The sequence below is a fragment of the Topomyia yanbarensis genome, chromosome 3 (genome assembly GCF_030247195.1).
Source record: "Topomyia yanbarensis strain Yona2022 chromosome 3, ASM3024719v1, whole genome shotgun sequence".
Classification (NCBI taxonomy): domain Eukaryota; kingdom Metazoa; phylum Arthropoda; class Insecta; order Diptera; family Culicidae; genus Topomyia; species Topomyia yanbarensis.
In genome coordinates this window covers 322,431,366-322,455,846 of record NC_080672.1, presented here as the reverse complement: position 1 = coordinate 322,455,846, position 24,481 = coordinate 322,431,366, and the positions used below count along the sequence as shown (strand labels likewise).

Sequence of the window (24,481 nt, the reverse complement as noted above, 5' to 3'; positions counted from 1 at the left end):
AGAGTGAACCGCGGATAAAACATCCAGAAGCGTTGAGAAATGCATAAAAACAAAATGATATTCACTTACTTCCTGATCGTTAGCCTGCTAAAGTGGTAGTATATATATGTATAGTAATGCACCTATGTCGAAGTAAATCGCCTTTGACTGCAAGCGAACAGGAAAAAAAACACATCACGAAGTTAATTGATATTCGCATGCAACCACCCTCCGACAGTTTCGTTGTCGTCGACACCACACCGGCCGCCCCGATTTGTATGGCACACTTCAGCGGTACCAGGTAATGAACCCGTTTGTAGAGGCACGTGATTTCAACTCAACCGTCGCCGGCGCGGTGCTTTAATCAAGTGAGCATTGTGCGCCACTTGTTGAACGCATCATCGCATTGCAGCTGAGAGTCTGCTGCTGTACATAGATATGTTCTCTCTATGCTATACCCAGACTTTGTGTTTGTTTGTTCCTCACATGTCGTGGCATATTAGTGCCCCAACCACCCCTATACTGCCTATCGATATGAGAGTTCATGGCTGTTCCAGTTGATCGTTCGTTTCCTAATCATAGGAATAGGTGCTTAATTGTTCTTCGCAAACGTTGATTCTAAGTGTTGTTAGTTTGTTCCCCACGTGACTGATGTAAAATGCCATTCAACACATGATAGTCCCATATTCTAAGGGATAGTTTAACTACATGAGACAATTATATGTGGAATAGCAGATAAACAGGAATTTCGAAATGCATGGACCATAGTCAGAAATCCTGGAGTTTTAGAAACTCTAAACTTCATAGTAAAGCGGCCTTCGGATTTTTAATGTCACAGTTTCCGCACGAATTGTCATGAACCTATTCTGCTATTATAAGCATATTTGTCCCATGTTCTAAGGGGTTTCCCTATATACGTGGGACAATTATGCGTAGAACGGCAGTATTTTTCTAACATATATTTTATTTGTTAACAACTAAAACATGTTGCTCCTAGACTTGAAGATTCCGACCAGTGGGAACCGATTTTGAAGAATACCGAACACGTGCAGAATCCACCAGGCGTTGGAAAAATATTAGGGCCGTTATAAAAACCTGTTCAATCTGACTGTTGAACAACTAGGAACTCCAAGGAACTCTTCCAAAAAAAATTTTTTCTTTCTATGAATATTCAAAAAATATTATTCAGCATGAATATTTTCAATACGAGGAAAATGCATTTTAGAAATTTTACAAACTAGAAAATGTTGGACAATTGTTAGACGAATTGCAGACAGTTACATGTACCATATTCGGAGGAATGGTTGTTATTAAAATACAGCTGCGCTCTCTAGCTTCAACAATATTAACCCTCTGTATCGATTTTGTTGGCTATTTTCGGCAAATTTGAGACTAAGAGAAACGAAAGCAATGAAATTGAAAGACGGATAGGTATTCTAGAGCGAATCAGTTATAAACTTAGAACGGAAAACTAGAACTAGGCAGGCTCATATGGGCATGATCGAAAGGAAATGTGAAGAATTCTTTGCCTTATGCAGAGTAGGAGTTGGGCGTTGCACCCAAGTCTACCGCATGGTCTATGGTAGAACATAACTCATCATCATGTTTTACCGCCGACGCCGGCGGCCCATAGTGTGCGTGATATAATTCACAGAACAAGATATCGCGAATCAGTCACATTTTAATGATCCAGTTCATATTGTCACTATACTTCGAATAAAAAAACCGATAATAACCAAAAAGTAATAGATCACAATCAGGCAAAGAGAATTTACGAATATCATGATAAAACTGCTGATATCACGAACATTAGTCATACTACTCTTCTTGATTACCGGTTTATAGGGAAATTTCGCACGTGGCCGCATGCTTCAACCCGTAACACAGGAACCAGAACTCCGATTGAAAGGAAATTTAATAGCATTCAATGGGAATGTTCTAGCTTTCATTTGAGACTGATTTTGTGAAAATCGAGTCAATCATTTCTGAGAAGCAAATGTGAATTCAACTCAGGAGCATAACCACTTTCCCGAACCTTCCGGTTCCGCCAAAGTTGTCCAATGTGGTCAACATGGATTTGATTGGGCATCAGTGAGCTAAAACTATAAATCCAAACGTTTTCGAGCACATTTTATAAAGTTGTGTATCTTTTACTGATTCCGATTTATATGGGAACTTTATGCGTGATCCCAATCTTCATCCTGTAACTCCGGAATCGGAAATCGGAATTAAATGAAATTCAATGGCAGCCTATGGGAACGTTATACCTTTCATTAGAGACTAAGTTTGAAAAAATCGGGGCTGCCATCTCTGAGTAACCGATGTGCTTATTTTTGGCCACATACATACATACACACGCACACACACATACGCACATACAGACATTTGCAAAACTATACGAACTGAGTCGAATAGTATAAGAGACTCAGCCCTCCGGCCTTCGGTTAAAAAGCTGGTTTTCAGAGTGATTGCAAAACCTTTCTATAGGAGAAATGCAAAACAACTATTTTGCGTGTGGTAGTACAATTTAATTGGAAAATTACCCCAATTTTTGAAGTTTTCAAAAGAATAACAATTATTGCTATCCCGCCTAAATCTGTACCATATGCCAACCATTGTATCAAACGTCGAAAAACCATTTTCAATATGGTTCGTTCAGCAATAGATTAACAATTGCCTGGTATAATATCGAACATAACCAGTGTCGTTTTTTCATGCTCGACCATACAAACAACAGGTCGTTAAGAACAGTCACCATACCAAAATATGCTATTTTCCATATACATTTTGACAACATACCATTCAAGAACTATACAGGTTATGGTGGCATGCATATTTTAGATCTAGCGATGTATAAAATATTGGCGCAGAAAAAAATATCTTCCCTTTCACATTTCAATTCTATCGATTGATGAAATTTCATTTTGTTACACGCAATCTTCTGATGAGAGAGCTTGGTTGAGACTAACCGGACTATCGCTTTATCCAACTGAGCTAACGCCGTAATATTGTAAGACGTGGATTTTTCATCAGGTTTTTTGAGCAGCGTGAACAGATATGTGAATAACAAAGACCACCAGAGCAATATTATACTATGTTCACACTACAGAGTTATAACACGTTATAATAATTAGCAACAAGAAATATGTCATCAAGATAGCATTAAAACACGTTTTAACTCGTAGTGTGAACGTAGTATTAACCTCTAGCGCAAAAGTACAACGTAGTATACAAATCTCCAATATAGGATACACGGAAGGTATTGGAAATGGTAACTAAAATGAGTATGGTAGTATAATAGTTGAATTATAATGGTGGAATGTATCAGTAGTATTCCAATATGGTGAGTATTATATGAATAGTTAGGAAATGGTTCCGAAGATTTCTGGAATGGTATTTATTTATACGGGATGTTACTTTACAGTCGTACTTTATCGTAGAATTGATATATATTATAACTGTTTGAATGGAATATAGGGAGAATATTCTTATGTTTTAATTAGATATGGCAGGTTCCAGATGGGGTTTCGCTAGAATGATTTCGCCCGTTTGGTCGGCTTTATGTTGACTACCCCAATAAGATTATTGGATCCGGAGTTTTAGGTTGGTGGCTGCGGTATATTCTCAGTTTTGTAAGTCGGTAGAACTCTGTAAATATTGCGCTTCCGTTTTTTAAGGCTTATTTATGCTTGAAATGAGTAACATATCTCAAAATTTCTAGACTCGTGGAATTCTGAAGTTCTTTGCTAAAATCCCAAATAGGGAATGACTAGATATCTGCTTAAACCCACGGATGTCAAATTTTGTCTAGGCCTGATTTCTCTAAAATATACAAATTAGCTAAATCCTGAATCATGGGATGCTTAAATTTCTAATATGTTAAGCCATAATTTTGGCTTTTGGAAAGATTGAAGTTAGGAGTTTCTATTCATCTGATTCGTTGGCTCGACATTTCACTGTAATCTCTTCATCAACTAATTTATTGTTGTATTAGTTGGTAATTGGTTCCAGCATTATAATACTTGATTCTTAAAAGATTTTGTAATACAAGTATCATAACGAATTTTTCCCTAATGTTACTGGTTATGGTTTCTTATCTTTCGTGTTTGTATGTTTGTTTGAGGAATCACTATGGTTGTTTTGAACCAAATAGAAATAGCAATGACTTCTCAGTCGATTTTTAGTATCGGTTTGGCCTATTGTGAAATATACATTACAGTTATTTGTGTTTTCCTGTGTCAACGCTCAACGAACGCGGAAGGTTTCTGTTTTCATGATCCTGTACTGCCTATTAGGATATAGAAGTCCTGTATGGATTTTTGTCGAAGGTGAGTTGTCTGTTGGTTTGTATTTTTATGCGTTTTTTGTTTATATTACTACTAATTAACCGATTTCACCAATTTTCTCTATTGTTTCAGAGAGCGGGTAAGGGCGCTATAACCCTGGTTCATTAGCCAGGACAGGATTAAATACTTCTGTCCCATCCCAGGAACCTAGGACGAAAGGAGTGACATTTACCCCTTTTAACAAAGTCACTCCCAACGATTTATCAAATCCCCATCAAAATGAAACGGTTGTGTACGGTTGTCCACGTTTCTTCCTTATTCAAGGCTCAAAATATTCCATTGATTAAATTATTCATTGAATGAATAATTTCATTGCCGTATAATTTTGAATCATCTTTATTTTGTACGCTGCACAGTTGGCCTGGCCGCTTTAATGCTTGTGTCATATTCAATATGTGCCACAAACATTAATAATGACAAGAAAAATTGTGGACGAGCGTCTGCAATTTTCCAGGATCCCTACATGTATTGGCTGTGTATGTGTAGACTAGACTAGACTAGTACTTTATCGTAGAATTGATATTTTGATGTGTACTAAGTTGAAATTATTTACACATGAGCTAAAGAGTTCATCCCGTCAAAAGGCGGTGTCGGGCAGCGAAACAAAAGTTTTTCGGTTTTCGCTGGTACTTATCACTTTGAAATGTAAAAAAAAACCTGCAAATGATCGAGAAATAATTCAAGATGTATGAGCTATACACGTTGGCTTGGTCTTCTGACTTATTTTCTAACAGGCTCTGGATTTACAAAGAAATCCCGTGGGCTCTGTCAGTACGCTTCACTTATTCAATACTCATAGAACTTCTAGTTCGAAGTATGCATTAGCGAAACCTGAGCATGAAAACCGACTCAATCCACCTATCAGTGAAATGAGACATTTCTGACACATATCACTGTTGGATCATTCATTACTTTGCAGAGCATATGCGAAGTAGGCACCCAACTAGAGACGGTATAAACACAGTGTCAAGTCTTGATGAATAAAACCTCGAATAAACTGAATTAATTACAGAAAATCAATAACACAAATTTTTTTTTTAAATAAAGAAAAAATAAAAAACTTGTTTTAATCTACCTAGTGGTGGAATTGTTCCTTTTTCATTTGTCCAAACTACAATTCCAAGGCTAGTTATGTTCAATATAATGGTGGAAATGTCTATTACATATTCAGTACGATTTGCACATACATACATACATTGGATCGACAGCCACAAACTTGAAATGCTATGTATCGACGCCGAAACAATTGAAACCAACCAAAAATTTTCAATTTGTTAAGAAATTTTTAATTAGTTTCAATTTTAAAGTAGTTTCAAACTCAAAATCATTTCAAACCAAATTTTTACTGGTTTTCATTGAATGCGGTTATTGCGTATTACGTAATGTGTTCATTTCGAAATCGAAAGTTCAGACCCACTAGGAAATTTTATTCTGGATCTTCTCCTGCTTGAAGCAAAAATATATAATGGGCAAAAAATCGACTTCTTTTTTATCCGCTTAATTTTTAGTATTGAACCTCTAGAATAATCTCCTGCAAACTCTGTGCCCAGGCTGAACTTCTTTTATTTTAAACAGCCATGCATTCCTCGTGAATATTTGCTTTAGTACGAGCAGATTTCAATCTATCAGCAACAATTTTCCAAAAAATAACAGCTATAAAGCACATTGTAAACAATACACTCCAAATTACTTCTACCCAAATTTTCAAGAGAAAAATAAATGTGTCATTTTCTGCAGCGTTTTTTTCCGTGGTGCAATTTGATGTGGGATACCTTTCAATAGCGTTTTTCTCGTAATCGCGTTTTTCAAATTGGCGAATACGATAATTTAAAAACTAATCAATGAATTCACTTGAATTTTTTATGACAATGCACAATAGGTGTAGCCTGTCGATGAATCAAAGAGAATTGAATAAATAAATTCTCCCTGTTATTTTGAAAAGAGTGAACGAATTTTATAGTAAAATATGAGATTTTTCGGCTTACAAGAAGCCATTTTTCGAAACTCGATCTTTTTTCTATTTTTTGTGGTTCATCGACTAACCACAAATTTAAGCTTTACAAAACTTATTCAATTTCCCGTATCAGACAATTTTATCGAGATTTACCGTGTTCGGCGCGGCGCTTCTCGACGTGGAAATGGTTGGACGTCTACTCTTGGGACGCTCGTATGTGCGGTTCTGTGCGACTGAATTTTTTTTTTCGTGCACAATGAATGTATAAATCAATCTTAACATTATATAAATGATCCATTGTTACCTTGCGTTCAAAATCGTAAACCAAAATAACCTTCGGTTTGAGCATTTTACGCCAGATGCTCCCCTTAAGCTGGAAAGTGATTCGTTCGTGGGTTTTTCACTCTCTTCATTCACCCACCCCTGCATGTCAAAATTGGTTATTTTTTGTTTCAAGGGTGTCATCGTCGACACGTAGCTCATCAGGTTCGTGGCTGGCGAGCCATTGTGTGTAGGTGCAAAGTGTACTAAGAATATAATCGACATATCCACAATTATATTGATTATTAGTCATTGTTTGGAGCAATGAGAAAGACACAATTGTACCACTAGGTGGATTGAAACGGGTGTACCTCATTAGGCATAAATACGTTAGGAATACGGACGTTTGGCATACGTACGCTAGGCATAATGGACTTTAGGCATAAAGACGTTTGGCATAATGGACGTTAGACATAATATACGTTAGGCATAATGGACGTTAGGCATAAAGATGTTTGGCATAATGGGCGTTAGGCATAAATTATCATATTGAAGTAGGAATTCTTTAAGAAAATAACTTTTTGGTGGTGACAGCCTCGGGTGGTAAGAGCGCAAATGTTTGAAATATTTGGAATTACTATGGAAGCTGATAAAACTCGATCATCGTTTGATTCTATTGTATATACCTCAAGAAATCTTCACTCAAATAAAAGATGCAGAACGAATGAACATCTGATAAAAGAATGAACAAATTGCACATCTCTAAAATAGGCTAAATACTCTTGTTTAAAAGAAGTCTATTTTATAGTAAGGTATGAATAATGCACATCAACCCCTTCATGTCCATGTTGTTTGGAAACAACAACGTTTTTAAACTGCTAAAACTTTTGATTTAGGCAGAATTTACTCACAAAAACAAGGAAGACCAGTAAATGGGACTATTAGAGCTAAGAAATGAAGTTATTGCTATTAGTCTGATATAACTCTACTGTAGCAGTACCATTAGAGATATTTATAGTTGTCGTTGATACATGAAATTTGATATATCTTCATTATTTTCCATTATTATTGAAAACTGCTAAAGCGTATCAATTTGGACCGTCTTCGACTATCTTTTCCTAGCATATAAAACATTGAAAATTTTCTAGGAGAATTGTGTTGAGCACCGGAAGGTAAATATTGAGCAGCTTCCAGCACTGCGAAAGAAGCATCTTTCAAAGCGAGTTTTTCGTGTTTCTTGAACTCTATGAACGCTAGAAAAAAGTTGGACATGTAAGGATTAACTTAGATTAGTTCTTCATGCATGCATGCAATGTGTAATTGTCCAAGAAGAAAATATATAACCTAGAAGAACAGCTCATGAAAGAAAGAATGATGCATTTTATTATTCATTCAACGACTATACGAATATTGCTGGTTCTATATTGATTATCTCCCATATTGTTAAGCTCAATGGCATCGAGAGCCATCACAAATAGAACTACGGAAACTCTTTGAGGTGAGAGAGAAAGTTTATTCCTGTAGTGTGATGAGTTACCGAAACGAAAATGGTAACGTCACAAACGTAGAACCCGTAGCCTAATGTTGATCCTGTTTATGTACAATGTTACATATGTCACTGCCAGTTTCCATTGGATCCAAAAATTAATGTTTGTTCATTATTTTTTCTCATTTTTTTTTTGTAAACAACCAATTGAGTCATTTTGTTAAATGTTGTAACGGCATTTAATTAGCAAGGGACTGGAAGGTGAAGCATATTTTTCAATATTAAGAGCCATAGTACTCAAGGGAGAGCAAGGAGTTGAAGGAAGAAAGTTTAGAAAAGCGTGGAAAGGGTCATATGAGCAAACTTAGAGTTTCCCGGCGACTTCATCCTTTGTCTGCTACCGCAGGAGTCAGGATCTTTTGGTATTAGAAATGCGAATCACATGTTCCACATGATCTGCCGTTCATATCTTATCTGTCCCATGTTCAAAATCATCCAATTGAGAAAAATGTGATACAAGTTTAAAACTTATTCTACTGTTTAAGACAAAACTATACTACCAGCTTTACGTTTTTCATTTTATTTCAATAATTATGATCTATTTCTGATGACTCATCGTGAAATTCACTTATTTTCATCGTGAAATTCTTTTTTTAACGTTATTGAATAATAGTGGGACAATTATGCTTGGAAAATTGATCTAAAACTAGTAAATCAAGGCATGCTTGTCCCAGTGCGATGCGCGTATCATAAAACTTGTCATTGTGTTTTCGCGAAAAGTTTGTCTTCCCTTGTTTTACGGTATCGGTATAATCTCGAAAATGAATGCTTTAGAGCTACTTAAAGCATATACAAGTGAAAGTGAGGATGAAGTACTCTGATTCGACGTGGACTCTAACTCGGAATAAATCATTCTTGATACATGCGTGATTTACGAAGAGCTTGTCACAGCGGAAGGATCTGCACACGCATCTGATGATTCCAACGGAAGCGTTTTAGGACTGGGCAAACTAACATGTAAAAAAACTTAAAAGGAAATTAAGAGAGAGGATTCAGCTAAAAAGCGTCGTTTGGCTCACGAAGTCATTTTGGAAAAATGCAACTGTCGAAAAGATTGTACTCAACATTGGAAAGGAATTTTTTTCTAAATAATATAGGATATTCCGAAGATTGTGAGTAAATGTAAACAATATTTATTTTACAAGCTATCTTCATTTGTATATTGTGTTGAATAGCAATATGATTTATCGATATGTGAAAGAAGACGAAGACAGACGAGGAAAATATAGGAGGAAAGCCGATACGCGTGAAGCTATTAACACTCACATCCTGACGTATAAGCCGTCAATCTCTCACTACCGTCGGGAACATGCGCCAAATCGCAGGAATTTACCTTCCGATTTAACTCAAATGGCCATGTACAGGCATTTTATGGAATATACCGCCAAAGCGCCAGTTACCAGATTTACTCGCGAACTCTCAAGGTAATGAACATTTTTTTCATTAAACTTGGCCATGAAGAATTGTAAGCGTGTGTTCCCAGTCCAAAAGGGCAAGTTGCTGGCTAACGGGGGGCTATTTGCCAACTCGGATGCGCAAATTGCCCTCCAATTTGCCAGCAAATTGCTGGCAATAAGGGGGCCATTTCAAATGCAACATTTGGGCGATTTGCCGCCGTCATTTTTAGCCGCTCTATCCGCCCTTAAATCGCCCAGGGAACGCGCCATTTAATCGCCCTTAATTGCCTAATATGAAAATTACAAATATTACTTATTTTCAGGATTCATTATCTACTCACATAAACTTATCGCTACACTAGGTAATCACCACCAAATTATACGAAGAATCAATGGTTAAATTGGCATTGCACACCAAAACTTACCACAATCTGACTTTTATTAAGAGTTTAGGTCAGATATCTAATTCCGCTATATTTACACATGACAAACAAAATACAAGCGAGAACACACCAATCGTTTAAATAAACTATTTTAAGCTTAAGCCAAACATGAACCGCCATGTTTGAAAAACGCAAATACAACCAAGTCCTTTTCAGCCGCCAGAAAATTTGTCTAAGTGTTGAAATTGCCTTTAAATCGCATTCGCAAATTGGATTTGTTCCTAGGGACAATTAGCACAGGCGAGTTGAGTTAAACGTCAAACTGTTTAAATCGCCTGACCGTGTTCGTCCGCATCTTTTTTGACAGGGTTTCCACAATAGAACACCGAAAAATTTCTGGACACGGAGAAGAACACAACTGTCTTCAATGCTCTGATCATGCTGGACACATAAAAAATGCAGAAATCACTCGAGCAGAATCTTGGGCAGATGGTGATTCAGTCCTACCGGATCAGTTGGTTTTGTCAGTTGATTTGCAGAAGGTAAAAATTGATACTAATTACAGATATACTAGAAAAGGTGGAATTAAAATATTTTGAATCTGGCTATACATTCATGTCGGCAGACAGCTTTCACGCCGCCGTTGAAGCTGCTATGTGAAAGCGAAGAGTGGTATTGTTTGATGATTTTAAGGAAGCTGTAGAAGAATCCAAGAAAAACGTGGAAGTCATTGAAATGCAGCCAGTGTTTCGTTAAGATCTAACTGAGTGTAACCCAGTGCACATTGAACAAAATCCATCCACGACCATACATTGGCCAAATACGAAAGATCGAAATTCAAAAGGGAAGATATGACATCGGCTACACAAACATGGTCACAAACACACAGTTGACATACTGCACGCTATTCTCGAAAAAGCAGCTAAAACTGATCGCCGGAGAGGATTTTTCTACGGAGAAGTATCTTCACCGACTAAAACATCCGAGAGGAATCGATGAAGATCGTAAAACTGCTTTGCTATTTGTTGTCCTGCCCGTCATTCCGACAGAAAAGAAAGCATTCTATCAGAACTTACCTACGAAGAAACCTGACGTAGCATAAATAAATAATAAATTGATTTTGAAAACATTAGAAATACATTTGTTAAAAAATACACCATCCATTTTATTTAAAACGATTTATCCTTTTTATTTAAGTTTCATTGAATAATATTTATTTTTGATCAAGCTTTAGTTGTTTTATTGTCGGCCTCGATTGGCAATAGACTGAAGCGCCCCTGGTACTAGAAAGCAGTGGTTAAATATTCGGGCTGGGGCTGGGAAGGATTATGATGACGTTTCTGCATGGCAACTCAAAACCAAAATCAAAGATCTGCAATTCAATGCAGTACCATGGTTTTACTACGCTTTAAAACTATATTTGTAGGGAGAATAATAAATATACGTTCATCTTATATATGTGTCGTAAATTTTATTTCACTGGGACAGATATGCGTGGAACTTTCACGATGGGACAAACTGACGTGATATATTTTTTTAAATTTTCAAAGCAAACCCCACAATTTGAAATGTTCACATGAAAATATACTTGATTTTATAACGTTCGGCGATGAAAAGTCAAATTTGATAAAAAGTGACATGAGACAGATATGTTTAGAACGGCAGTGATATTCCCAGAAGCTTTTGTTCCTTTAGACGATGTTGATTGATATGAGGGAACTTCTTTTCAGTCAAAGCCTTCAAGTATATGTGTTTTTGAAACTAAGGTTACTGGGTTTTCGACGCGAAGAAATATATTCCGTCTAAATAAATTAATAAAATCAACCTGGATTTTTTATATTTGAATTTTTTTGCATTGCTTGATAGTAAATATTATAACGCATACACTAGTTCAGTTTTTTACATGGGAATGAAATGTTATTTCAGACCTTTATCTTCTAGCTTTTCACTTCTCACTTTCGGTTGCTTCTAACTTGTTTTATGTATTATTAGTCAGCGTAATTACATTTTGAACCTATCAAGCCCTATAGTTTATGAATTATATTAATCTTTTCTTATCTCATATCCCCAATTTCCAGTGAATTCCCCGCGAGCTGTTGCATCGTCATGGATTCCAAGAAATGCACTCTTTTCGATAAGATAAGGATACCTACTGAACATTATTCCACAGTCACAATCGTCCCGTCTTTCAAGCGGGTACAGCCAAGTTTCACTCTCCGATGGAGGCCAACTTTCAATCTTTTTCGCGCATTAAAGCTTTGGGTAAATAAACAACCAGAATCATTACTATGTGGATACTTTGTTCACTCCTAAACATATGCTACTACAGATGAATCTCTTCAAAATGCCATTAAACTGGATTGTTTGGAACTGGTACAACGCGCAATCGACCGGGGAGCTAACATTGACTGCCAATATCCGGACGATTGGAACAGCCCGCTACATTTGGCTGTGCTGAGTGAATGCCACGACTCGCTGATCCTACTGCTGATGAATCACCGACCAACGTGCGGACTGGTGAATGGGGAAAATCTAACAGCGGCAGAGCTGGCCTTTCGCAATGGACAGCGCTGTCTTGGACGAAAATTGATTGAAGTGGAGTTTGGGAAGGTCGCTCCGGAAGATGCATTCTACCAGTTGCTTCGGAGAAGTTCCGTGGAAGCTTTGGAGGTGCTGATTGAGGTATTGGGTTTACCTCGCCGACAAATGGTGGAGTGTTTGGCTAAGGCGTGGGGTAAGCTGGAAGTGATGAATGTGAAACTTTTGCCTGAGCTGGAGCTGTTTGCTCAACTGTTAATTATTCGCTTCGATTACGAGGAATCACTTAACGCGGGGGGAGCGGCTGGGTCTTCGAAGATAAGCCAACAAGAGGTAGCCGAGCGGATGGGCCTGGTAGTGGAAGGGATTGATTGTTTGGAGCAGAAGTATGACACCGGACTGTGTGATGACGTGAACGACGAGTTTTTGGAAAATTTGAGGGGTATTTTGAAGCACTTGTTTTTTGTAAAAAATCGAGTGGAGAATTTTCCGGTGCTGCAGTTGGAGTTTTGTGTAGCTATCTATTTGGCGATTTTTGATCGTCGACCGGAGTTGGATTTGTTCCAGCTAGTGATATACAAGTGTTTAGTAGTGAAGTTTCTAAAGCAATTCAAAAAAGCGTTCCTTGATCCGAAGAAGAACGATGGAAGAATGTCAAGTGAATTGTTGTATGATTTAATGAAATTAGTAGCAACTAACAGAAACAAGAAATGTAAGGAAATTCTAGCCACTTGGATATCAGAAGATGGAGTTACATATAGTTCTAAGGAAAAAGTAATGATCAGGAATAAAATTTTGGCGTGCTCATTAATCAATAATATTCTGTCAGTGCAGTACAGTGAACTTACCAAAGAAGAGCATAACATACTGAAGACGGAATGCGCTGCAATTAATAGGTTATTTGAAACCAGAAAAGTACGATTTCGGTTCAAGGATCTGTTTAGGATATATTTTAAACTTAAACAAATGTACTCTCTGCAGAAAGCAATTGCATGTTTGGCAGTTATAGAAAAGATTGAATTGGACCCTTATAAGAACTGTTACGTTTCAATGTTAGCAATTCAACGTGCATTGCAGGTATTAGGAGAAACTCTAAAATCAACAAAATTGTCACCAAATATTTCCACTAATTTACGATCCGCAATAGAGTTTTTAGCGCCAGGTGACATTCTGAACCGCATCACCAAGTTACGCCACTTCTTTTCCCACGAGTATTCGAGTTCGAAGCACTCCCTGTACAATCGGTTGAGAGTTTATGATGAAGAGCTGATTGAGCTGTATAAACGAATTAGGGCAGATCTCATGAAAGTAACCCCATTGCTGACCAACATTTATGTGGGACAGATTGAGAAGAGCTTCAACAGTTTTATAGGATCGATCCTGCAGCTTGGAACTGTCCGGGAAGTGCAGTCACTAGCCAAGGCCTGTCGGGTTCAGTATGGGTTTAAAATTGATTTTGACCTTCAAACTACCGATGTGTCCGGTATTGACGAGCTTTTGCGACAGCTAGAAGGTACCTATAATAATTTTGAACACGAGGAGAATCTGGCAATTGTTGCCAAGGTCAGAGAAATGTTGGGGAATTATACTAGTTTTGTTAACCGCACTACGATTGATTTCATGACAGCACTGGTAATATCGAGCATTGGGATTTTGCTGTTAAACGAAACGTTGGAGTATCAGAGAAACTTTGTTCGATACTTGTTGAAAAATAGTCATGACCCCAGAAATTATCAGTACGGTGTAAAGTCGTTAATTATGCATAGTTTCAATAAGGAGATACAACGTTTGATGACGCTCGAAGCAAGCTCGGTCAGCGTTGATTCCATGAGTAGGGTAAACATCATTCAGAACTTGTTGAAATTGGCATCTTCGGCTGAAATCGACTCAATGCATGAACTTGTCTATGGCAAGAGTTCTTGCAACAATTTCAAAACAACGCAAAAAACTGTCACTTCGCTACAGCTGACATTAGCGTCCGAGGATCTTTTGTTCGAGTTGGATAGATGTTTGGGAAAATACTACGCAAATTTGTTCGCCCTAGATGAAAAGTACCGCACTGTGAAGGCATTTTGCAAACGTCACATGTTGAAGTACAGTAATGAGAAAGCTATCCAGTGTCGAAGGGAAGATATGATCTACTACAGAAAAGTGTTTGATGACTTAATTGGTGATTTGGCCGGAATAATCGCCCTACCAGCTGACGCGAAAACGACAGAGATTGTTTCTCTACTGGCGTCCGTTGAAAGCTACCAGATGGACAGTCCAGACGTATTGGCTGTTGAAATAATTCTTCTAGAGATTTTGGAAGTCCTTTCCACTCTGGGTGTAATTTCGGATAATCGAGCGTCAATGTCTTGCTATCGTCCCGTCCTTACCGGGCGTAATCTTCGGAACTATCTTGCCCACGATGCACTTGTGTACGAGACATTTTGCCGCAACAAACTTCCCTATAGAACAGTGGTATTGAATGCAATTTGTTTTTGTCGCTATTTAAGTGTTGACGTTTACCGTCAAAGTTCAAGGGGGTGTATCATAGAAAGCTGTATACCAGTTTCTTCTATAGAGCAGTGGATGAACCAAATTCTTCGTGAAAAAATTCTCCTATTTCAGTTAATTTCTAAGGGAGAATTCAACGAAGTATCGGAAATGTGTGAGATCAAAGCGCGAACCTTCAGCAGACGTAGTGTTTTAGAGTCGATGTTTGACGAACACTCGGAAGAATTCGTTCGGTTTTTGCTCGAAAGACCGACGCGAATGAAGCCTCTGTTCGAAATGCTGTTGCGTGCTGCCCCAAATCAGGTACATAATTTCTACGACGAGGACGAGTTCACCATTCGTCAGTTAACCAACGGACAAAGTTTACGACAAAATGTAAACTTTTACCTTGCTCGAAAACATCATCATTTCGAATTAGAACAAGAGTTGGATTCTTTGTATGGCGGTGCCTATACCGAGGATAGTCTTCATCTAGCAATACTGTTTCGAAATGAGCGATCTGCACTAGCTATAACGGACTGTCCCCGGCTCTACGCATTTTGTAAGGCAGATGCTCATAGGTTCAGCCATACGATTCTTGCGCAAGCCGTACTGTGGAACCTACCGGCGGTGGTTCGACGCATCTGTGAACTGAGTCCTGAGATCATAGAGCAACCAAACAATGCCAACGAAACGGCACTTTTTCTCGCGGTCTCAGTCGGACATAGAGAATCGGTTGAAATTTTGATGGAGTTTGGAGCCAAGGTTCATACTCCTAATGCTATCCTCAAATCGCCGGTAGTCTATGCTGCTAAAATGAGGAAAGATGATCTGTTGCAACTACTGCTACCGTCAGATGATGACTTGTCGAAGGATCAAGACCTGCTTGGAGAGATAATTAACAACGCTGGCTATGCTAACCATCACCAACTTCTTCGAAGACTGATCCCTTTGGCAAGTTCTTCTCGTCCGCTTATAAATTCTCTAAATTCTGCCTCTACGAAGAACCATCTAGAATCGATCAAAGTTATTCTCGACTTCCAGCCCAGCTTGGTTAATACTGTATTCGAAAACGAACAAACTGCACTGTTCAACGCTTGCTACGTTGGTTCTAGGCGAACTGCTACTTGGCTGCTGCGACACGGAGCAGATTGCAATATTCCCGACGACAACAGTGCTTTATTCTGTGCAGTTAATCGAAACCAACGAGCAGTGTTTAAATTATGCATAACAGAAAATTGGATCAGTGCCAAGCATCGGGGATCACTGATTGAATATTTGATCCAGAAATCGAAGTTCAAATTGGCATGGATGGTGTTTGAAGCGGGATATCCCTGCTCTGTTTCGAGTTTGAGGAAAGTCTACAATGATCGTATGCTGGATTTTCTGCTCAATATGAGTTATGTAAAACCGGAAATAGCTCTACAGTTCGATGGGTTTATCACTACCAACGCCATATTGCTTAAAAAAGAAAAATTGTATAGCAAAATTATTGACGCAAACTATCTGTGCATGTCGGATATAGATCGAGCAAATCTTCTGAATAGTGCTATCAAAGCTAACGATAAGAAGCTGTTAAGTTCGCTGATAGCTCGTGGCTGCGACGCGAATCAGATGGATGAGAAAGGAATCACGCCACTGGGTTTTGCAGTTTCCCTTGGCAAACCAGAACTGGTAAAGTTGCTGTTGAAGGCGGGAGCCGATCCTAATCGTGAATCTTCTGGAAATTGTGATATAGCCTTCACAGCTTGGTCACTCATAGACGTCGACTCGATTGTCCACGTTGTAAGTTATCCGATCATTTTGGCTATTTTCCACGATCACCTGAAAATAGTGGAGTTCCTGCTACAGAAAGGCACTTCAGCTGATGTTCGTGATCGGCGTGGTCTTACTGCGTTGATTATGGCCATTTCTAAGGGATACGCGCAACTTGTGCAAAGTCTTATCGCTCGAGGGGCCAGTGTTGAGTATGCCTTTAATTTCAGACATTCAATATTTGAGACAGGAACTGCTGTTCATGCTGCCGCCTACTGTGGTCATGTAGAAGTTATTAGTTTGTTGATCGAACAGTATGGTTTTGATCCAGCTACGGAAGATGATCATGGAAACACTATTCTACATTGCGCGATCGTGGGGAAGCAAGCTGAAGTGGCGGACTACTTGGTGTCTGAGGAGCTTTGGACCACCGCAAATCGGCGTGGGATTACGCCGGTACATTTGGTGTTGAGAGAGCTGGATCAAGAAATATTTCAACATGTTCAAAATCGACCGCCGATAATCGAATCTATTCTCTCATTTCGTGACGGACAAGGACGATCAGTTTTACATCTTGCCGCATCTCGCGGGAGCGTTTCAGGCTTACGCAAGCTACTAAACGACTTCAGTTTCGATGTCAACCATCTCGACCAGCAAGGCAATACTCCTATTTACTATGCGGTTCAATGTCGGGATTACCAGAAGATCAAGTTACTTATTGAAAATGGAGCTTCCTTATTCCATCGTAACGGAGAAGCTCTAATACTAGCAGTTAACACGCATCAAATTGACGTCATCCAATTGTGTATTGAACAGAACGCGAATAATGTGGAAAAACTCAAAGCATACCGTTTACAAGATGACACCCTAATTCATATTTGCGCAAGAAAGGGGAATATTAAGTTGTGTGAACTGTTACTGAACTCTGTAGAATTCGACGTAAATGCAATTAATGACAGTGGAAACACAGCACTGCATCTAGCTACCACTAGTGGTACAGTGCGAATGACGGACTTACTTTTACGTTACGGAGCCCAGCTAGACATAATCAATAAGGACGGCAAAACATCCTTTATCGTAGCAATAGAGCTAGGTAATGTAAAACTAGCACAATACCTGCTTGCAAAAGGTGCCTCCAAACAACTTGCCATTCAATTCCGATATCCAGCTAATCAAGGGATGTGTCTCCTACACCACGTTGCAAAAGAAGGTAAAGTAGACTCAGTAAGATTCCTTATTGAAAGTAGCTTCTTCGAACGAGCCATACCTGATAGTACGGGGAAAACTATCGGGCATTACGCAGCTACCAACAATCGAGGGCACGTCATTGAATTTCTAATCGCAACGGGTTTCCCTATTGATCTGCTGGACAACGAAGGTAGATCTTCTATGGTTTGCTCCATAGAAATGGGTCACCTTAAAATAGCTAGGCGGATGAAGACGATAGGATGTTCAATTAAAATAGTTCAACACTATAACGAAAAGCATTCTCTTTTGGATCGCGCGATTTCAGAGAAAAAGGCAGCTTTAGTCGAGTTCCTTCAGAAAGAGTGCTACCTCACCCCGGACCACAGTATCCTAGAACAGTTACGGGATGGAATATCCGCAATTTCAACAACAGTAAACAAACTATTACCAATAAAATCACCCCTTCATTTAGCAATAGAAAACAACAAAATGTTGGACATTGAACGAATCATCACCAAATACAATCTGTCGCCGGATGTTCAAGACTCCGAAGGACAATCTCCCCTACACTACAGCTGTAAATCGAACAATTCAGAGGCTGCCAAAAAATTGCTAGCATTAGGTGCTACGATCGATTTGCAAGATAACAACAAAGCGACACCCTTGGTATGTTGTCTACTCAACGGAAACAGTAAACTTGCTGAGATTCTGATCCAAGCTGGAGCTTCCATGGCGTTAGTATCTTCCTATCGTGTGCCATCAAAGGACGAGGAAACGGTGCTTCATGTAGCTGCGAGAAAGGGTTTCCCGGATGTCGTTAGATTGCTTTTAAAAATCAATACCCTTCCCGTCGATGTGGGTGACAAGGATCTAACTACAGCTCTTCAGGAAGCTGCAATGTACGGTCAGATGGAATGCGTGAATCTGCTACTGGAAAACGGAGCAGATCCCAATTTCGAAGACCTTCAGGGGACGACTAGTTTAACTCGGGCAATCTCCGGTTTCCATAGGGTAATAGCCGAGCTACTGCTTGATCGAGGTGTGGATTTGGAAAATTCCCGCGCATATCGATGGTTGGCTTACAATGAGTCCCTGTTGCATGCAGCGATTCTTCATAAAAGGGTTGATTTTATTGATATATTGATTAAAAGGGTCGAAATCGATGTTAACATAACAGACAAACGTATTCGAACTCCGTTGCATTATGCCGCAGAGTTGGGATTGAACAAAGCGACTGAAATTTTGCTTGAGAATAATGCTCGGTGGGATCTGCTTGACGACCTACAGGCAACTCCACTGATATTAGCAACGCTACATGGACATTGTGAAACAGCTGAGTTATTACTCCGTGGAATGGAGAATCCCGTGAATATCGACACTTATCGTACGACAGATTCCCAGAAACCATTACTGCATGTTGCATTTGATAACGGATTTTATAAACTACTCGTACAAATGTTGACCAAATTTGATCTAGATTTCTCCGTCGTTGATACAGAAGGCAAAACGGTACTCCACTACGCTGTTCGAGATGGTATCACACAAGTAATCGAACAGTTCTTTTCCTGTTCTCAGTTATTTTTTACCGCTGATAAGACAGGCAGCACCCCGTTAGGTGTTTGTATCGAAAGATCTAATACGGAAGTGTTGGAAACAATTCTTAATGGAGTGAAATATAGTTTGAATAAAACTCATTTAATGAAAATTCTAGAATACATCGTACAATTCCAAACAACCAAATCACTGAAATCATACAGCAAGTGGTTACTCAACAATCAGCAAGAGTTTATAAGGAACAATCAAAAAATATTTGATCTATTGGAAGAACTTCACCACAAAACATCAATCCTAATAGCATTAATGGACAACGACATCGATCTGTTGCAACTGCTTCTAACATGTGCAGTCGATAAGTCATTGTTTAGGCAAAATGAGTTCCCCATGAGTTATTTACATGTGGCAGCTTCGCAAAACTTTCAACGTATTGCTGAAATGCTAATAACACAAGCCAATTTACCGGTGGATATTTTCACTGAAACACAAATCACTCCTCTCATTGTGGCTGCCTTGATGAAGCATATGGACATGGTTAAAGTATTACTTAAATACGGAGCAAACGTTAATCACGCGGATCTAAGTCAAAGAACACCCCTCCTGGCAGCCCTGGAAAATGACTGTAAGGATATGGTACAACTTTTCCTCGACCATGGTGCGGATGTTGATTTGGTTCGAACTTTCCGCTATGACAATGACAAACATTGCACTGTACTGCATTTTCTTGCGGTGAAGGGATTCATAACTGCACTACCGTTAGTGTTAGGTTCTCTGGATGTGAACTGCATAGATTCGCATGGCATGACTCCACTGCATTATGCCGCCAGTAGCAATCAGTTGGAGATGATCGAGTTTCTTGCCGATTCCGGAGCCACAATTGACTGCACGGATAAGGATGGTACGACTCCTTTGATGAGGGCCGCTTCTAAGGGTAACGTTGAGGTCTTTCGTAAACTAGTTGAGCTTGGAGCTAGTATTAACCTGCTGAAGCAATTCAAAAATAGCAATTACGAAAACGAAACAGTGCTACACTTGACAGCAGAAAAGGGGCTTATCACGATGACGAAATTATTGATAGAAGAACTTCAATGTGACGTAGATTGCATTGATAAGGATGGGAACACCCCTTTGCATTATGCTCTGAAGAAAGGTCACTTCGAAGTGGTGAAATATTTTCTTGCAATAAATACAAACATGCATTTAGTTAATAATGCTGGTGAAACGGTTTTACAACTGTTAGAGCAAAGCAATAACGCAGTAAGACCAAATGAGGCGAGTTCTGAAACGTAAAATAGTTACAGTTCAATTCGTTTGCTGGTCTACGACGAAGTTGTAGGTCAGCTACTTATTAATATATCTTCTGAAGAGACGAACTTTGTTGGGCCTGCGAATTTTAAAATATGACGACTTTATTTAAAGTAAGTTAAATTTTTACCCAAAACATGCTCATTTTTAATCTAATCCTGTTTAAATATTTAGCGCATTTTCGTCACTATGTAATGTTTATCTACTGTGCGGAGAAAACCACAATAAGTACACAATCATCGTCAAAAATATAGTTTGGCCTCTAATAAATAGATAGCATTAACACGCTTCGAATTTGAATAAAATAGTTTCTGCAACCAAATTTGTATTCGTTTCCTTATTCAGCAGTATGATAGAGAAATCAAATTCAAGCAACTATATCGAATATGCAGTCATTATAGGTCATAGAGTTTCCAAAACTATAATTAAAGTTGTCGCGGAGCACACTGACCGGAGGCCGGACAAAACCTATATGTCGAATATTGATATTTTTCTTTTTTCTAAGTTTTTACATTTCTTACAAAAGAAATGTACAGAATTCGCTCTAACTTTGAAAACTTTTTCCGAGACCCAGGGGGCTGAGTCTCATACACCAATCGACTCAGCTCGACAAATTGAGACAATGTATGTATGTGTATGTGTTGGTATGTATGTATGTGCAGTGCACTAATGTCATGCAATTATCTCAGCAACCGCTGAACCGATCTTAACGAAATTAGCTTCAAATGAAAGGCCTAACGTTGCCATTTGACACTATAGTGACACTATTGTTTTTCGTTATGTTGTTTACTTTCTGAGATACGGATGATTTTGTAAAGACACTAATGGTTTAATGCATATGACTTTCATAGAAAGCTATACCGTCGTGTGCACATAATTAGAAAGCTTGTAAAAATACCTTTCGAACAAGCTATATATTGTCAAAATCCGTTCACGAACGGCGGAGATATTAAACATTTTGTGTTTTTATTCCTCTTCTCTTTCACTAACTAAAAATGAGATCGTTACGTACAGAGTATTGTTTTACGGGTGTTTTAGGGGCAAATCTAAACCGATTTCGAATATCGGGCTATGGAAACACATCTACGTGATTTAAAGAATTCGATTCCGAAAACATTTGCGAATTTACTTAATAATTAATTAACTATTTTTCAAAAATTTATACGCAAGTTTACTTCAATGACAAAACAATGTGTAAATTCACTTCAAAGTGAAAATTTGTCCAGATTTGATGTATTAACCCAATTCATGCCCATGTTGTTTGTGGGCAACAACGTTTTTAAACAGCTATAACTTTTGATTGAGGCAAGATTTGCTCACCAAAACAAGTAAGGCTAATAAATGTGACTATTACCTTTAATTTGAGTACTAACAGCTACAAGGATCAGCTCTAAAATTGAAGTTATTGCAGTTAGTCTGATGTGATTTCAATGGAGCAGTGCTGCCAGGGACAGTTTAAGTTAACGACGAAAAATGAATTTTATATATATCTTCGCCATGTTTTTTTGTATTTCGTTTATTTGACACGGCTCATTGTGGTAACTTAACGGAGCCGTGGGTCTATTAAATTATTACAACATGTAAAAATAAAAATGAATAAAAATCAATATTATGAAGTATCCTTCGGGTCTCGTCCACGCACTTTCTATTGCGCGGAGCTTTCGTACCATTTGTCTGCTCGCCTAGTGCATCTTGTAGGTCGATTAATTTTCTTTTGTTTCCGTCGATGTCATCATCGTCTTTGGTGTCTACATGTTCACGATCAGATGTTCCTCCTTTCTTAGTGCCCTTACGGGTTACGAGAGTAAAGCCGTTGTCATTTGTATTGGCTTCCTCGCCGATGGTGTTAACAGTTGATTCTGAAGCATTAGATTCTGTTTTTATAGTTGTTATTATGGCCTGAACAGCTGCCACAAAATTGGTAACCGTTTGTGGTTCTGGTGATGGTGTTGAAGTCTGTGTTTCGGATTGGTTTTCCGAAGATGTGTGGAGAATTGGCTGTGATGCATTCTCCTCAGTATCTTCCGCACAAGGTGTTCCATGATGTGCAGTCTGGTTACAGTATTTGCACGTAGGTGTCTGCCCTTCGTGGGTGCATAGCGTGGTCTGTTTAATGTTAGTCCGTTACATTTAAATTGTATAGTCAAGTGGAAGGGGATAGGTCTTTCCACTCGCATCTTCACCACAAAAACACCGTTAGGAGTACCCGGGAAGAATTTTCTCCAAGTATCAGGTTAACGGATTCCACTTCTCCGAATTGCGACATCTATTTTGTAATTGATTCACGGGTACGCAATGATAAATCATGTAGCCTCACATCTATAAAATCATTTTCTATGTAAACTGGGATCTTCATTTCAACTTTTAATAACGTGTTTCAGGTTGTTCTGTAAAGCGAATTTCTTTGCTTGGTCTAATGTGATGAATGATATCAATACTGCGCAGCGCAAATGATGATATTGAAGATAGGTGACGTCCTTAAGCCTAAGCTTCATGTTCACCTTCAGAAAATGTTCCAGCTCACGGAGACTCGGTCGTGTAGAACAAAATCTCAAGTCAACAACCGCTGTGTTGGCTCGAAGCAGCGCTTTTCCATCAAATTCACTCATGATGGCAGGAGTACATACAATGGTTCGTTTGTTCTAGACGCACTAACTGTCGTTCACTTTGCTCGTTTGTTACTCTGACTTGGTATATGTAAAAATAGATTGAACGGTTTCCTTTGTTTTTAAGCCAATGAACATAAGATAAAAGTACTGTGTTGTGGTTCTTTTGCGCTGGGTCAGACAGCGGCAGAATTTCGTGACCGGTGTCTTTGGTGGTTGTAAATCGACTGATCTTCGCTATGTTGCAATATTATTGAAAACTGATAAAACTTATCAATTTAGAGTGCCTTTGGTTATGTTTTCCACACAATTGGACTATTGTAAATGTTCTATGAGAATTGTATTGAATATTGGAAGGTAAAAATTGAGCAGCTTTTAGCACTGCAAGAGAAGCACCTATCTTTATGCAAAATGGCTTTTCGTGTTTCTTGACCCCACCGTTTTCAAGGAAAAATAGATTTGAAATCCTACATGCACTATAAAAAAGTTGGGCATGAAAGGGTTAATCCGTTGGGTTAAGCATTGCGTTCAGTCGTGAGATAGACGTTGGATGGTATATGAATGCACAGATCACCAAGTAATCCACCTAGTAGTAAGAAAAAAGATTTATAACATAATTCATATTCATATTATACTCGTAGCATCACCGAGAGCAACTGTAGTTTTGAAAAACAGAATTCTAGTACAAGTTTATCTTCTTTTGCAAAATTTATGTTATACTAATTATACCGTAAAAATTATCCGTTGAATTATGTATAATAAAGATGTATGGAATCAAAATTTCGCCCTATGTACAAAAATAATGTCACAGCACTAACCATCATTTACGATTCCTCATTTGTCGCCCCTCTTCACCTCCGATCTCTCCCCAATCCTATTCCTGACAACTGTCACGACTCATATCTATCCTGATATTTCCAAATCCTTTTCTAAGATGTGTCATAAGATCTTCAACTAATCTGAAATATTTGTTTGTATCCAAGCTAATTTGGTCGGTGTTAAGTCAGACCGGACTAAGTCGCAAAACATCAAAAAATGAGATAATAATAGCACTGGATAAAGAATATCGTCAGCTACATTCAACTTTTGCCAGATTTTAAATATGTAACAATAAACAAGAATTATGGCAAAAAATAATTTCCAATCATAATGTAAAGGATGCTGCGAGTCAGACTTTAAACTCGTTTTTCT

General features: G+C 38.5%; 1 protein-coding gene across 2 annotated transcripts in view; it reads left to right on the top strand.

The window, feature by feature from the left end:
* Positions 1–24,153, top strand: part of LOC131693323 (uncharacterized) — a 74,426-nt gene extending 50,273 nt beyond the window's left edge. For both annotated transcript variants that reach the window (XM_058981047.1, XM_058981048.1), the window contains 2 exons: positions 11,945–12,128; positions 12,196–24,153. In XM_058981047.1, coding sequence (XP_058837030.1) covers positions 12,086–12,128; positions 12,196–20,669 — 8,517 coding nt within the window. In that variant the 5' untranslated portion in view covers positions 11,945–12,085 and the 3' untranslated portion in view covers positions 20,670–24,153. The remainder of the gene's footprint in view (positions 1–11,944; positions 12,129–12,195) is intronic.
* The last annotated feature ends 328 nt before the right edge of the window (positions 24,154–24,481 follow it).